The sequence below is a fragment of the Letharia lupina genome (genome assembly GCF_014066315.1).
Source record: "Letharia lupina isolate WasteWater1 chromosome Unknown contig_6, whole genome shotgun sequence".
In the NCBI taxonomy this organism is placed as follows: domain Eukaryota; kingdom Fungi; phylum Ascomycota; class Lecanoromycetes; order Lecanorales; family Parmeliaceae; genus Letharia; species Letharia lupina.
In genome coordinates this window covers 1775171-1793528 of record NW_023502975.1, presented here as the reverse complement: position 1 = coordinate 1793528, position 18358 = coordinate 1775171, and the positions used below count along the sequence as shown (strand labels likewise).

General features: G+C 31.1%; 2 protein-coding genes across 2 annotated transcripts; one reads left to right on the top strand and one right to left on the bottom strand.

The window, feature by feature from the left end:
• Positions 1-6: 6 nt before the first annotated feature.
• Positions 7-3543, bottom strand: HO133_009306 (uncharacterized protein; the record flags this gene model as incomplete). Its single annotated transcript, XM_037300167.1, has 1 exon — positions 7-3543. The coding sequence occupies one exon, from the start codon at positions 3541-3543 to the stop codon at positions 7-9; it is 3537 nt and encodes a 1178-aa protein (XP_037154993.1).
• Positions 3544-17148: 13605 nt separating this feature from the next.
• Positions 17149-18021, top strand: HO133_009305 (uncharacterized protein; the record flags this gene model as incomplete). The annotated part of the gene is made up of 2 exons (XM_037300166.1): positions 17149-17395; positions 17450-18021. 2 exons carry the CDS (start codon positions 17149-17151, stop codon positions 18019-18021), a joined length of 819 nt encoding a protein of 272 aa, XP_037154992.1.
• Between the last annotated feature and the right edge of the window lie 337 nt (positions 18022-18358).

Below are 18358 nucleotides of genomic sequence, written 5' to 3'. Positions count from 1 at the left end.
GAAATATTATACAGCCTCAATGTCTTGCAAGGGTAGGTACCCATCATCCATCTTACCCCGGACTCCGAAAATGCGGGTTGTCAAGCCTTCAACCCACCTCATGCCAAATCGATCTGTCAATCCTCTGTCATTCGTCATGCTCATTCCCTTCAACGACTCGCTCTTCTGGCCTTCCGCCTCAAGTTTCTCCACGGTCATCCATCCAGGCCTCTTCCAGAATTTCAGGAGTAGACTGCTGCCTACTACACTGACGCTGCTAGCGGCCATCGCGGCACCCGCAGCCATAGGGGGCATCATGATATGACCAGGCAGCACCAGCCCGACACCCATCGCAAAGGGTAGTCCAATCAAGTTGTACAGACACGCCCACATCAGATTCAGCTTGATGCGGTTGAATATCGTACGAGAAAGACTCAAGGAAGCTGTGACACTGAGCATGTCTTCTGGGCGCATGAGCACGATGTCAGCCGCTTCCATAGCGACGTCCGTGCCTGAGCTTAAAGCAATGCCAATGTTGGCTGTCGCAAGAGCAGGCGAGTCATTGATCCCGTCACCCACCATGGCAACAACTGTACCTTGCTCTTGAATTTTTTGGATGATCTTCTGCTTCTGATCGGGAGAGACGCCAGCATGGATGTTGACCTTCGGAATGCCAACCCGAGTAGCGACAGCGGCAGCAGTAGAGTATTGGTCTCCAGTAACAAGGGAACTCGTAATGTTCATGCGATTCAGGGCTATTATCGTGGCGGCTGCGCTCGGCTTAATCGTGTCGGAAAGGGAAAGAACGCCTGCGTAGGCATTGTCGATGGCAACATATATCTGGGTGGTACCTGACGGTGGTGCTTTGGAGGTTCCAGGATCGGAGTTTGTTGGGGAGGTGGCGACAACATCAGCAGGCAAGATGATGCCTCGAGAACTGAGGTAGGACGAGTTGCCCACGTGTACTCCATAACGTTTTGGAATAGCGGAGGTGGCCGGTTCGACGACGGCGCAAATACCTTTGCCAACAGTTGCTTCAAAGTCTCCGACACTGCCATCAATCATGCCTTCGCTTCCTATGTTCAACTCCAGCTTCGCGGTGTCGAGGATGGCCCTGCCAATAGGATGTTCGCTCCCCATTTCCGCCAAGCCAACTAATGACCACCACAGCTTTCGCCGCCAGTCGTTTGCTTCCCAGATCTGCTCAAGCTGGACTTCTGGAATGCTCATCTTCCCCATAGTCAGAGTTCCTGTTTTATCGAAAACGACGTGGGTGACTTTGGTAGCTATCTCGAGAGCAGCACCTCCTTTGACCAAAATTCCTTGCTCCGCCCCAATTCCTGTACCCACCATGACGGCCGTCGGAGTGCTAAGACCAAGGGCACAAGGACACGCAAAGACGATCACAGAGATACAAAGCTTAAGACAGACCATAAACTTGCCACCGCTCTCAGGTTTGAGGAAAACTTCTGGACATGCGGATGGTGGCAGCACATGACTCAGGACCATCCAGGAGATGAAGGTCAATAATCCAAGAGTGATGATTGTGGGAACAAAGTAGCCCGCAACGATATCAGCCATACGCTGGATTGGCGCACGACTGGTTTGGGCCTCCTGGACTAGCTTGACAATTTGACTCAACTGCGTGTCCCGGCCTGCTCGGGTTACTCGAAAGTCAATCCGACCCGCTCCATTGACAGTTCCTGCCATGAGATCGCTCCCCGGCCTTTTCAAGATCTCGACGGCTTCACCAGTAACCATGCTTTCATCGAGATAGCTTTGACCCCGAGTGACTGTGCCATCAGCTGGGACTTGGCCGCCAGGACGCAAGACCACGATGTCCCCAACTTCGATCAACTCTGTGGGAATGATCTTTTCCTCAGCTGCATTGCTAGATTGATCGTGAGGAATCGGACCCTTCTTCTCTGCAAGACCACTGGGTGCAGCAGCATCCCAGTCTTCTGCCGCCTTCTCTGCAGCGATAGGATCCGCGTAGATCGTAGCCATTGAAGGTGCTAAAGACATCAATCTTGAAAGCGCTTTTGAAGTTTGGCCCTTTGCTCGATTTTCTAGATAACGGCCCAGAGTGATGAACGTTATGAGCATGGTACTCGTCTCAAACACTGTGCTGGGACGGGTGTGTGGAGGAATCAAGACAGACACAATCATTGCTGCGATGCTGAAAAAAAAAGCGGCGGAAGTGCCTAAAGTGACAAGTACATCCATGGTTGGCGAACCGTGCTTCAAAGATTTGTAGGAAGAGATGTAGAAGCGTTTGCCAATCCCAAATTGAACAGGTATAGTGAGAATAAGGCAAATGACGTCGCCAACGTATAGCCCGGGTATCCAGAGCAGTATTGAGCCAAAGTCCAGTCGCGGAATGATCATAGGTATGAACATACTTATCAGGAAGACCGGAATAGCGAAAGAAAGCGAGTACCAGAAAGCCCGCCGCCATTCTTGTATTTCGCGGGTCTTTGCTAATGACTCAAGCTGTGCATTGTTGTCATCAGCGTCTGCTAGAAGCGCATTGTATCCTAATTTCTCTATAGCCTCCACCAGTACTCGAAGACCGGTCAAGGAAGGATTGTGAGTCACATTGACTCGGGACGTCGCAAGATGCACCACAGCGGAAGAGACACCAGGAAGTAGACGTAAGGCATCTTCAAGAGCAGTGGCAGAGGACGAAGTGGGAAGACCATAAACCTTTAAGTGCACGTTCCGCGTCGCTGTCGATTGCCCTGCCGAGCCACGTTGTGAGGATAAAAGCTTAGCATCGAAACCTCGATCTTCAATAATCTCCGTAATCTGCTTAGGTGAAAGCTTCGCTGAATCGTGAACTACTACAGCCCGTTCAGCTAAGAGACTGATGTTGAATTGCACCAGCCCTTCCACGTCCTTGAAGCCCCCTTCGACAGCTGAAGTGCATGCACCGCAGGTCATACCCTCGATCGCTAACTTGGTTATGGTTAAATCGACTTGCGACTCGTTCGATGTTTGGTGTTGGGTCTCTTGGATTGACAGTGATGGTGAAAGCTGGGTCTTCAGAACCTCGGCGCCAAAACCTCTATCTTCGATTATTCCCGCGATCGCCTGGGGTGTAATAATGGAAGAATCGTGTTCGACGACGGCGCGTTCCGAAAGAAGCGATATGCTCATTGATTTGATGCCTGGGACATTCTTGAAACCACCGTCAACAGCTGAGGTACAGGCACCACAAGTCATACCCTCGACTGCCAGCGTCGTAGTGGATAGACTAGCCGTATTGTGCCCCGTAGCAACGTTGCCGTCGCTAGGTGCCTCCTCTTTTCCGGAGAAATTGGGAATGTCGGTGGCAAGCACCTCGGCATCAAATCCTCGATCCTCGATCATCTCTCGCACCTTTTCTGGAGACAGTACCTGCGGGTTGTGCTGAACCACCGCTCTTTCCATGACCAAGCTTACAGAGACGTTGCCGGCGCCATCAATGTTTTTGAAGGCGCTCTCCACCGCGGACGTACATGCGCCACACGTCATTCCTTCCACGCGTAATGTTGTAGTCGCCATGTGTGTAGCCGAAGCCATGGTGAAGGCCACAGTAGCTAGAGAATCGCAATGAAAGATCGGCTCAACGGTCGGCGGTTAACTGTCAGCCTCGAGGGCTCGAGGGCGATCTAGAGAGGGTTGGCGGTCTGGAATACTTAGAGGGCATAATGAAAGGGCAAAAGAAGCAGGAGAAAGGAGAAGAAACATGATGGAGGTACGGCTGATATATACAAAGGAACAGCAGGGCATAATGGAGACGGATGCGGTCTTTGTCAGATCACGCTTGTTGATTGTTCTATGACCGAGCTAGCGCCGGACTCCTTTACTCTATTCCCGCTAGTCCGTGCCATGACTTTGACCGAAGACAACGTCATTCAAGTTCTTGAATTACACATTTGTTCTGTGCTGTGCAGCACTAGCAAATGAAGGTACCTTATCCCTGCCTCGATACTCAAAGAGATATCACGCTACATTTTAATTACTTTCAATTACACCTTAGAAGTCTACACTCGTCGACGACCAGCTGTCAAATCAGTCAAGGCTACCTTTACTTAGGTACTACGCCATGCTGGGCCGCCAAGCTGTTTAGTAGACACGGCAGATACCAGCTTAGCGAATGGCCTCCCTCTCCTTTCTCAAACGATCAATAATATCATTGCGCAATGGGGCGGTTAGTTGAGGCCATTGGTCTAGAACCATGTTCATAAGCGATTCGAGGCTTTAGCTAGGTATCACTCGCGTACAGAGTGATACAATAATGGTAATCCCGCGCCTTCGCGATTACGGTGGAAACCGTTGAGTTCCACTATGTACCTAAGCACGCGGGTGAAGAAAAAGCCTGCACACCCTCAAAATCTGCAAATCTAACACAATTTGCCAACGAAAGGTCCTATCAAGAAGATTTTGCTCTGGAATATATAGATATTAGCACAAAGAACAATTCTTATGGCAAGTATTAGCTTGTGAAGAGGGTATTGAAGGTATTATTTTAGTTAGTAAAGGTAGAAGGATTGCTTGGCGTGTGCAGGCTTTTTTTTTACCCGCGTGCTAAGGTACCAAGTGTGCACCTCGGTAGCAGTGGCGATCTCCCGCAACCCTAATCGATAACACCAGTAGCGATGTGATATTACATGCAAAGCAAATGCGTTACAATAATTATCGTATGTCAGGCCTCTAGAGCATTACAGCATATAATTCATGAAATACGCTTAGTAATCTAAATATAGGCCTTCTAATTAACTAAATCTATAATCTTAATAATATCTTACAAAAAAAATTCTTTAAAATCTATCATTTTTTCATCAATTAATCTTTTATTAAGTATATCTCCTATTAAAACACATAGTCAAAGAGATCATATGATCTAAAGGGTCTTTATCGAGATACCTACTCCTATAAAAGCCAAAGAGCGAATTAATAACTACAAATACTACTTTAAATATAAGAATCTTACTATTAATATAACACGAATAAAGAAGCATTTAATGTCAGGACCAGCATAGGTGCGATATCAGTATGGGTGAGGTAGAACGAGGATAATAAGGCTACCGAACTATGTAGGTGGGAAGGAGGCATGATATAGTAGGAGATGCCTCCGTCAAGGCCCACTAGCCATAGGGCTGAGGGCTGAGTGGTGTGTCAAGGGTACGCTCGTAACACTACCCCCCCTCTCAAATAGCCATGGCCCCCATGGCTGGTAGACCGGAGATGCACGCCTATTGCTTGCCCTGTTTCTTCAAACATCCATAGTCTCTATAGGCCTTAATTGGAGAAGATTTACCGAGGTATAGCGATAGCAATCGAAATCCGAGTCTTAACGATTTTTATCGGATCGTATTAATCTTGACTATATTATACCTATATTATCTCTTAGAGATTCTAGAGATATTTATTATATCTTATCTATATACTAGCGAGATTCTTCGAGTTCTTCTTCTTAATTAATCTTTTTACTATAATCCTTTAATAGAATTAAAGAAAATCTAACGTATATATATATTATAAAATCTCTTTAACATTAATTAATAATCTAGCCTAAGAGCTTTACTATAGATTTACCCTATATCTCTTATACTCTTACTATTAAAAATCTATTCTTTATTTCATTTTTTATCTTAATATATTTATTAATTCATAGATCTATAGAAAGATAGAGAAAGAATTAAATATAGTAAATATTATTTAGTAGTAGGCTTACTATATATATTATTAATATATTTTAATAAAGATATTAAATCGTAATCGTTTTAAGACTATTCTCGTTATTATTATAGTAGGCTTACTATAATATAAGAGAATATTTATAAGATAATATTAACTATTTCTTTTAATTCGCTAGCTATATAAATAATTTAATATCTTATTTATCTCTTAACTACTATTTATCGAGTTTAATTCGCTATAAAATCGAGTTATCTATCTAATAAGCTTATTTAGAAATACGATATTATTAAAGCCTCTATTAACGTATTTCTTTAAATTCGTTTATTAATTCAAATAAAGTATATTTAAATTATATTTCTCTTCGCCGAGGGGTATAAAGGAGCTTTATTATAATATTAAAATTAGTATAAGTACGATACTAGTATAGGTGAGATAGAATGAGAATAATAAGACTATTAAACTATATAGATGGAAAGGAGGTATAATATAGTAGAAGATGTCTCCGCTAAGGCCTATTAGCTATAGGGCTAAGGGCTGAGTAATATATTAAGAATACGCTCGTAACATTTAAAGTCTTATCTTCTCTATCTCGAGAATTCTATCAATTAAAACATATATATTATTATTTAATAAAAATAAAATAATACTATTATTAAAGAAGAGAAGAAACTCTATATATTATTCTTTAAAGTTAGATAATCGAAAATCGCTAAATATAGTATACTATTCTCTAAAGAAAAATAAAGACTTTATAAACTAGCTATACTAGCTTTATATATAAAAAATAGATTATTAAATATCTATAACGAGTTTTATATAAATATCTTTATTATATATCTTAATTCGATATATAAAATATTAAATAGAAAGATCTTTTCGAAGTAGCTTCTAAATTATATATATAAAAATCTAAAGAAGCTATTATGAATTATACTTAGTAGATAGAAGCTAGTAATATAGCTTAGTATGGCTTAATATATTAGATATATTTAGATAACTAGATCTCATAGAAGAAGAGTCATCTTTTTATCACCTAAGAAACGTCTTTCTTAGAAAGATTTCTAAGAATCTTATACTATTATAATAATAGTAGTAATATCTATATAGTAGCAGTTATCATATAATAACTTATTACTAAAAATCAATAGAGTCCTTTATTAATATTAGACTAATCCGAAATCGAGGATCTTTATACTTCTTCGTATCTGAAGTAAAGAATTCTTATATTTCTTTAAATATTAGAAGTAAGTAATTCTTGTACTTCTTTCGTTAAAGAAGTGAAGAACTCTTATACTTCTTTATCTTTCGCTTCTTTATCTTTCGCTACTTCTATATACTCGATAAGCTAGTTTCTTATAATATAATCATTTAGATCTAGTAATTACGAGATTTTATTATCTTCGATTATTAAGTAAGCTCTCTTATTAATAAAACTACTTGAAGGATTATTTAATATCTTATTAAGAATATCTTTAAATCTGCTAGATTAATATTATTATTATTAAAAGACTAATAAGTACGATCTTATTCTTTATTACTTAATTTACTTTTTTAATAAACTTAGCTAGAAGATTAGATAATTAACCGTACTATTCTAAAAATGGTACTTCGTTTTTTTTAAGAATCTACGACTTAGAAACGCTATTTCTTTGATCTCTTATTTATTAGTAATACTTTAGAAGTAGAAAGATATACCCCTTTAGAGTAAGCTATAAATATCTTATCTATTAGATCTCTAAATAGTAATCTTTAACTTACTACTAAGTCTAGCAATTTATAATATCGTTTATTAAAAATCTTAAATATCTCTATTAACGAGATTATTTATTATTATAATAACAATAAGATAATAGATAAAGAATTTAAAGTAAACTCTTAAGTTATTAATATAGAAGTAATTATTATTAATGCCATTAATCGCTATATAAGAAATTATTTAAATCTAAAATTCTCTAGCCCGCTAGATTTATTAGAAAATCTAGAAGATCTAGAAATATTAGAGTAGAATATTATTAATAGAAATAACGAACCTCGTTTTCTTAGTAGCGATATTGGATTCTTCGATCTTTTCTACGATAGTAAATCTTCTAATATAATAATAGATATAGAGTATACTAAGAAAGAAATCTATTTCTAAGATATTATTATCTTTATTAATAGAATTAAGAATATTATAAGAGTTAAAGATATAGAGCTATTATAAAATAATCTATAAATCTATTTTTAAGGTGAAGCACTCGAGTAATATATATATTAACTTATTAATAATAATAAGTATTTATTAATTTATAATAATAACGTTAACGAATAGAGTGCTACTTTACTTAAGAGATTCGGGCTTACTAAAGTATTAAAAATAGTTATTATTATTAAGAAAAGATATATATTTAATAATATAACGAGATATCGTAAGCTATATAAGTATATTATAATTATTATTAGATGTTACGAAAAAGCGTACCTTATCGCTAATCGTTACGCCAAAGCGTTAAAAGAGCGTAAACCTCTATCTAAATAGTAAGAATTCTCTAAAGTATACTATATTCGTAACATTAGAGTTATTAAAATAGTAAAGCTTAATAATAAGTATAATTAGCTTAATATTATCTAAAATAATCTTAATATCGAATTTCAGTCTAATATAAATTTACTAACTATTTAAATTATATTAAATTAATTTCTTATAATTATAGATATAAGAAAGAATTAATAATAAATAAAAGCTTTAAGAATAACGAAGTCTAATATAAGTAATACTTCGTATATACTAAATCTATCTTATAGAGATAATCTTAGTTAATATAATTAAGTAAGAGATATATCTAATTAATCTATAAACTCTAATTTCTAGAATTTCGATTAATTATAATAGTAATCTTCAACTTTCTCTAATTAATAGAATTATTAAATTTATAATTAATCTTAAAATCGTTAATTAGCTTATTAAAATAACGATTCTACTTATTAAAACTATTCTTAAAAAAATATATAATAAATATTACTAGCTCTATTAGCTTTATTAATATAATATTAGATTATTACTAATCTAAATTAATACTAATAATAAAACGCGTATAATTCTCGCTAATCTTTTTAGTCTAGTCGTATTTTATATTAATCTAGAGAAGTCTATTAGAATATTATTACTTAATCTTTTTAACTATAAAAGTAGCGAGCTTATTAAATCTTAATTAATAAAATAAAGAAATTCGAGAATTTTTTATAAAATCTAAGTTATTTAAAGGATTCTAATAGCTTCTATAATAACTATAATAAGGATCTTAAGAAGTAAAAAAATAAAAATATTAATTACTTAAGCTTCTACGAACTTTATAAAAGTATAAAATTAAAAGTTAACTTTATCGACTTATCGCTATTAGAATACTCTTATTAGCGATATTATAAGAAGTTTAAATTTAAAAATAAGCTATTCTATCACCTCAAGTAGTAATACTAAAATTATAAACTCGAGAATAAGATTTCTAGAAAATCTAAAGATTTCGAGAATAAGAATTCTAAGAATCTTAAGTATACTATCGAAGTAGATACTTATATTATAGAAATAGCTTTTATATTTAAAATTATTAAATCTATTATTCTAGTATCGTCTAAATATAAGTAAGAAATCGCTTTTTATAATTTTTAGTATATTAAGATAGATACTCGTCTAAATTTAAATTCTTTTAATATTAAAGTTTATCTAGATTCTAAATATCTAATTACTCTAGATAATCGTACTTTATTAACTTTCTTATTCGACTTCGAGAAAAAGATCTAGAAGCAAGTATCTTTTATATCGATTTAAGGCTATAATAATAGAATTATTAATATAACGAAGTATATTCTTATAAATCTATATTTTTTAGAAAATCTAAGAGATATAGAAGAAGTTATTCTTACTAAAATATAAATAAAAGTTTACTTAATAAATAATCTTAAGATTAATATATTAATTAAAACGAATATTCTTATATCGTATAAGTTTCTACTAGATTATAAATTATAGTCTACTATTATAGATAATTATTAAAATATTAAGATTTCTACTTATTCTATAACGAAGCCTTACTCTTAAGTTAAGCGAGTTATAAAAGTAAAATCTATATTTATATTACTACTTAACTTTATAACGAATATCTTAATTAGCTATTATAGTATACTCTCTAATAATTATAACTATCTATTTAAGTCTAAATTCTCGACTTTTCTTAAAAAAAAAAAATATCTTTATTTACGTTATAGATTTCGCTATAACTTTTATATAAATAAGAAATTCTATAAAAGTATTAATCTTACTTTCTAGAAATACGAGGCTAGATACTATAGTAGAGTATACTATAAATAAATACTATTAAGTTTCTTATAAGTTAATAGACTTAGTAGCTTATAAATAGCGTACTTTAGATTAATTAAAGATAACTATCATTATTACAGTTATAAATAATTCTACTAATATAAATTATACTACTATAATAGATTCTAATTTTAAATATATATTTTTAAATAATATAATCGTCTATAGTAAGAACGAGGCTTATTATACTTTTAGCTCTATTATAATAAAATTTAAAGATATCTTTCCGAATTTAAAAAGTATTATAGATATTTCTAAAGAATAGTAAATATCGATTTTACTAAAGCTAGACGTTAAAGTAAAATTATTAAAGGTTTATTTTTTTAATTATAAAGATTAAGAAGTAATTAACGCTATTTTCGATAAACTATAATAATAAGAAAAGCTTCGCTTCTCTATATAATTAACTTCTTATAACTAATCTTATTTTATAATCTAATAAGATATATTATAAGATTATAAGAAAAGGGTTATTATTAATATTCGAGAATTTAATATTATAATAGAAGATAATAACTATCTATTACTTTTATAATTAGATATTATTATATTAATAATAGAATATATCTATATTTCTATCGTAAATAAAGTTATATAGTTTTATTAATTTAGTATAAAGCTTTCTAATAGATATAAATTTATTATTATTAGCTATCGCGGTTAGAAAGAATCTAATATAGTATTTATAGAATATAAGAGATCTCTACTATATATACAACGTTAGATAGATATCCTACTATATTCACTTTATACTTTTATATATACTTTTATAGATAATATTATTATCTTTAGTAGAATCTTTTAAAAATATAAATTTTATCTTTAATAGCTTTTTTAGCTATTATAAAAGAAATATACTTCTCTAATATTAATAAAATTCTTTTTAGAATTTTTATTTATAATATTACTAGAATAGCGTATTAACTTTCTTAATATATTTATAATAAAAGAAAAGATTAAGATAATTATTACGCTTCGATTTTTATTAAGCCTTTATAACTTAAAGATCTTTCTCGACTTAATAAAATAGCTAAGAAACTTAATTCCTCGCTATATATAATATACTTAATTATTATAAAAATAAAAGATTTCTCTTATCTAAGTAATAATAGCTAAATCTACTACTTTCTCAAATTAATTCGAAGCTACTTCTAAAAAATAACTTATTAAACTTATATATAAGCGAACTTTCATATAATTACGCTATAAATCAACTTAAGATAAAATTTCTATCTTTTAGAATTTATAGAATACTTTCTACTCGCTCTTCTTTCTAATATACTTTAATTAAAAGCGAAAGTTATATATCGATATCGATACTTTCAAAGTATAAAGATTCGCTACTATAATTTATTATATATGAGAAGAAAAAAAAGTCTCTATTTCTACTAGAGAAGATATATAGGCTATAATATTTCTAAATAAATTAATTAATACTACGAAATGTAACTACTAATTTATAAAACTTAAGATCGCTACTATAGTTTAAATAGTTCGCAAAATTAGATATCTAATTAAAGTATTAGAAATATTATTAGTAGTAATTTATATCGATTACTCTACTATAATTCAGATCGCTTAACAAACTACGCTTTTTACGTCGTTTACTAATAAACTAAATTTTCGACTAATTCGTACTTCTTAATACTTATTAAGATTTAATCTTATTATATACTATAAGGCTAGCAAGGCGAATATTATTTTTAATATATTATTTAAACTTTAAGTAGATGTGAATTTTGAAGAGAAGTAAGTAGTGCTAGAAAGTCTTTATAGAAATATTCTAAAATTAAATAAACGAATAGCATCGCTTAAAGAAATTCTAATCTATTATATAACTTTGATAGAAATAAATAATAACTTTAAGAAATGCCTTATCGAGGTGTATAGTAAGGATTCTTAATAAATTAAGATTCTTAATTTACTTAAGTAGTCTAACTTATTAAAAGAACTCCGCTTTCGAAAATATAGTAATCTTATTTATAGTATAACGCTTAATTACGTTAATAAGCAATAACTCTATATCTCTAAGTCTATATAATAAAAAGTTTTCCAACTAGCATATAATTAGAGTTTTCATATTAGTTTTTATACTACTTACGCTAGAATCTCGCTATTAATCTATATTAAAGATTTATCGAAGTATCTTTAAATCTATTTAAAGTACTATTCGAAGTATTAACTTAATTAAATTAAATAATATCTCACTTATAGCGAGCTTAATTCAATTTCTATATTATCGATTTCATTTTATATTATAGTAATAGATTTTATCGTCGCGCTTTCTTTCTAGAAAGATAAAAATATACTTCTTATCGTAATATACAAGTTCTCTAAGAGAAAACTTCTTATATTAGAATTTAATAAATAGATTATAGCTAATTAGATAAATACTTTACTTATTACTCTAATATCTTATAATTAAGATATTTCTATTATCGTAATTAGCGATCGTAATACTAAGTTTATAAGTATCTTCTAAAAAACTATTTTTGAAAAGCTTAAAACTACTATAATAACTTTAACTACTTATTACTTTTAAATAGATAAATAATTAAAAAGAATAAATTAGATTATCGAGATTACTCTACGATTTTATCTTACTATTAGTATAAATAACTAATTAAGCGTATTTTCATTTTTTTAAATATATCTTAATAACTTAATTATATTAATAAGATTTATACTAAATAAAATTATTTATAAATTTCGAATAAGAGATACTCTAAGGCTACTTATAGACTTATCACTAAAGAATCTCAATTAACTATATCTTATTAAACGCGAGAAGATAGATAATACTATTACTTTCATTAATGCTATAATAAAAACTCGCTATAATAGTAATTATAAAGCTATTAATCTTTATAAGGGGTTATTAGTTCATTTAAGACTATATTATAATTACTCTATTTCTAACGTTAATTCTAAGCTTTTTAATTAGAGAGTTAAACTATTTAAGATATTAAAAAAAGTCGAAAATCTTATCTATCGACTAGATCTTTCGGGTATTATATATATTTATTCTGTGATATCTATAGTCTAATTAAAGCCTATATTAAATTAAGCTAAAGATTCTTATTATAAAAAATTATATTCGTTATAGTTAGTGAAGGAAGAAGGAGAGTAAATAGATTTAGATCTTATTATTAGATTTTTACTATTTAAAATTAAGAAATTAAGTAATAGATGAGAAATTAAAAGGAATATTAAGTATCTAATATATTAAAAGAATAGTGATAAAGAGTATAATGCTTAGTATTCACTATATATTCTCTCGAAAGTAAAGAATCTTATAGTAGAATACGACGCCCGAATTTCTATTAATTTCATAAGAAATCGTCGAGAAAAGAAGTAGTTTACTATACGAATATAGAAATTCTCTAAAGCTAACGCTGTCGGAAATCAAGCTACTATAGCTAAAAAGCTAAGGCGTTCTTAAAAGATAATTCCCGCAGATTCATCTTTATTTATATTATCGCCGGCCTCGCTATTAAATCCTTCTACTATCTATTATAATATATAATTTCTTACTTAATAAAACGTCTTTTAAGAAAGACTATTCTTATAGGAAATAGATTTCTTCTATAAAAGTAGAATCTTACTATAAGAAGAAAGGAACTTTATACTTTATCTAAAGAAACAACTTTCTTAGCTCGAAATCCTTACTTAACTTATTTAAAGAAATAAGTATCTTTATATAACTTTAAGTTTCTTTACTTATAGCGAGAACGCTATCTTTCTTTCTTTCTATTAATATATATTATAAATTATACTTAGTAAATAAAAGCTAGTAATATAGCTTAGTATAGCTTAATATATTAGATATATTTAGATAACCAGATCTCATAGAAGAAGAGTCATCTTTTTACCACCTAAGAAACGTCTTTCTTAGAAAGATTTCTAAGGATCTTATGCTATCATAATAGAAGCTTATAATATAATATCTTAACGAAAGCAATTAATTAAACTTCGTTATTAACGACTCTTTTAATATTAATTATAATTATATAACGAATCTTTCGATATAGACTAAGCTAGAATCTCTATATCTAAAGTCTCTAGATATATTAGTCTTATATTATAATAGCTAAAATTAGCCTAGCATATATATAAAAGAGTAAAGTTCTAGATAAATAATTATATTTTATATATTAATTTACTTACTATAGATACGAAGACTAAAATACGTATTATATAAATCGAGTTATAAAAAATATCTAATTAAGAGTATTATTTATTTATTTTATATAATAGTTATAATATTTAGCTATTAATATATTATATTTCGAAGCTATTATAATTCGAAACGATCTTTAAAAACGTCTAATTAATTATAATATATTTCTAAAAGATTAATAAAATATTAATAGTACTTTATAACTATATAATTAAGAAAGATAGACGCATTTACGCTCTTATACTCTTATATATTATATAATAAAATACTTATTATCGCTTAATTATCTCTCTTCTATATAGTAAAGTAGCTCTTTATTACTATATATTAGACGATTATAAAGATAAAATAATAAGCGCTTAAAATATTAATAAGCTACTAAAAGATCCTCTCTTTTAAATATAGCTAAAGAATTTAAAAGAGATCTTTAGCGTTATTAATATATATAAAAGAATAAAATAGAATTAAATTAGAAAATCTTAAATTTATATATATAGTTAATTATAAATTCGAGATTATTACGTCTTTTAACTAGATCGACTAAGTTATTATAAATAAATAAATTAGCATTCGCAACTATTAAAATCTCGCCCTTTTATATCTTTCTTATTAAAAAAATAAATATATATTATTAATATATAGAATAACTTTTTTATTTTCTATTAAAATTTTAAGATTTTCTTTTTTAATTTTAAAGCGCCGTTTATACTTTTCGAATTTTTAAGAATTTTAAAATTAAGTCTTATAATTATTAAAGTGTAAGAAATTTAAATATCGCTTATTAAAGTTCGCTTGATAGTCGAATAGCCTTAATTAGATATATATTATTTAATTTTAAAATAACTTTTTTATTTTCTACTAAAATTTTAAGATTTTTTTTTTAAATTATAGAACGAAATATAGGCTTTTAGAAAAAAAACGAATTATTAAATTTAATTCTATAATTATTAAAGTGTAAGAAATTTAAATATCGCTTATTAAAGTTCGTTTATTAAAGATCGCTTATCTACTTACTCAATAGCCCTAATTAAAAAAATAATTATAAATTTAATTTATAAATCTTTACTTATATATAAATAATAAGTTATATTAAAACGAGTAAAGGCCTATAAATTAAATTTATAATCATTTTTTTAATTAGAGCTATCGAGTAAGTAGATAAGTAATCTTTAATAAACGAACTTTAATAAGCGATATTTAAATTCTTTACACTTTAATAATTATAGAACTAAATTTAATAATTTTTTTTTTCTAAAAGCCTATATTTCGTTCTATAATTTAAAAAAAAAATCTCAAAATTTTAATAGAAAATAAAAAAGTTATTCTAAAATTAAATAATATATATCTAATTAGAGCTATTCGACTGTCGAGCGAACTTTAATAAGCGATATTTAAATTCCTTACACTTTAATAATTATAAGACTTAATTTCAAAATTCTTAAAAATTCGAAAAGTATAAACGGCGCTTTAAAATTAAAAAAGAAAATCATAAAATTTTAATAGAAAATAAAAAAGTTATTCTATATATTAATAATATACGTCTATTTTTTTAATAAGAGAGGCGCGAGAGGGCGAGATTTTAATAATTACGGACGCTAATTTATTTACTCGCGATAATTTAGTCGATTTAGTTAAAAGACGTAATAACCTCGAATTTATAATTGACTATATATATAAATTTAAGATTTTCTAATTTAGCTCTATCTTATTCTTTTATATATACTAATTAGAAGATATATATTTAGAATATATTTTAAAGAGATAAAAAATTATTAAATCTCATCTTCGACGTCTATAAAATTACTCTTTCTTTTATTAGACTTCTAATATAAACTAGATCTTTAAGCCCTATAAAAATAAAGGTAATAAGAGCCCTATATAGCTATCGACTATCTTTTAAACTTAATTTAAGAAATAAATACTATTAATTCATTTTGCGATATTTTATATAGATTTAATCTATATTAAAAAGAGATTAATTAATAAAAAATAAAATTACGTACTTAACTTTCTTAATATTTATATTTCTAATACTAATACTTAGTAAGCGTCTATTTATAAAGCTTTTTATAAATTTAAATATCGTTAAGATATATTTACAGCTAACGCACTATACTAAAAAGATAAAAATAATTCTAATTTATTCTAATCTCGTATATTAATCATAGCACTAAGACTCGCTATTTTAATCTTAAGACTCTTTAGAACTCTAGCTAATTTAATAGCCTTAAAATAAACCTTTTTTATTTAAAACCTCCTTTATAATAAGCTCCGCAATTATACTCTTTCTAAATAAATAAATAAGCTTTAATTTATCTATATTAATACTCGAGTCCTTTATTATAAGTATACTACGAGAGCGGAAACTAAAGAATTTATAAATAAAAAGTAAGATATTACATCTATAGAAGAATTATAACTAATTTTAAATAAGGATATAGAGCTAGATATAGAGAAGGAGTATCTACCTATATCGGAGCCTATAAATATATTAATTAATAACGATAATATAAAGCCTAACTACGAGATAAACGCGTTATTAAAAGCTCCCATAGCTCTTATAGCTTCTACACATACCTCGAATCTATATAGCCTTATTTCTTAACTCGTAAGAGTACCCTTAGTAGAACTAGATTACACGAAAATGATACCTCTTAATAGATAGATTCCAGGCTAAATTATAAGTACCTACTAGTGCCCTACTAGCGTGACCGTTAGACTAATTGCTTTGCAGTAATTACACGGGTAATTACTAAAAGTGTAATTACTGCAAGGCTTTTGGTCACATCGCTAAACACCAGCCGTGCAGCCCTACAAGTAAGGTAAGGTAGAGACAGGCATTCATTGTGAGCTGCGTGCCTGTCTCTTGTATCTCGCCTGTCACCACCAAAGTACACATCCATAGTCAATGTGATCTTCAATTCTACTCTTTCGAAGACTATCAACTATGGACCAAACACAGCAGAAGGCTTTAAATGCCCTTGAACCCTACATCCTCCTCTCCAAATCCGCAAACTCACCACGAGCAGCTGCCGACCTTGTTACCCAAGCTACATCCGCACCAAACACCTTCGTCTTCGCCGAGCTTCTTCAGACACCAAATATCCAGGCTCTACAGACAGCATCAAAGGAATATGCACCTTACCTCACCCTCTTGCACATCTTTGCCTGGGGAACGTGGTCTGATTACACAGGTCAGTCCAAAACCACTCTTGCGCAGCGCTCATACGCCAATTCTTTTGATCCAGAAACAACAAATCTCCCAAAGCTCTCAAATGTACAAGAACAGAAGCTCCGCCAGCTCACTTTACTGTCCCTCCCTACGTCCCCCACCACCCTCACATACGCGCACCTGCTCTCGGAGCTCTCCCTTTCCACCACTCGCGCCCTGGAAGACCTCGTTATAAGTTCTATTTACGCCGGACTGCTTACAGCAAAACTCGACACCCTGTCCCAACGTGTTGATGTCTCGTCCGTCGCCCCTTTACGAGATCTGAGACCTGGCTCCGTCCCCCGCATGGTTTCTGTGCTGGAGGATTGGGATACTCGTTGCGTGAGCGTCTTGGGCGAGATTGAAGGACAGGTTCGGGAGATCAGGAGGAAGGCTCAACAACAGAGAAAGCGAGAAACGGAGCATGAGAAGGCTGTGGCAAAAAAGATGGGTGAGAATGAGGATGGGAAAGGCAAGCTTGGGAAGAGAGGAGGCGGAGAGGAAGCGGATGAGATGGATATTGACGAAAGCGGACGAAAATTAAGGGCAAAGAGAGGTGGAGGCAACTTCTTAGGCGGGCTAGGTAGAAGATTAGGTGGTGGTAATTGAGACTGCCTTAGCTATCATAGCCAGCACGAGAATTCGCCGGTGTCAAGGACTAGATGGACGTTTATAAGATTCGCCTGACACTTTGGTTCTTGGACTAATCTGCTCTCACGGATCCATCCTAGCGAAAGCTTGAGTGAGAGGATAAGCAGGATCGTTTCACCGTCAGAATACTGTGAGAGACTAATTGCTACAACTCGTTACTACCGACCTAGAAGCCGAAACGATGATTGCGCATGAAAGTATCATAACTGGAGAACAACTGTAGAGACGATAAAACCCAAAATGTCTCCAGAGGCTCGAGGCAACGCCTTCCATTTGCCGTTAAAATGTCTGCTTG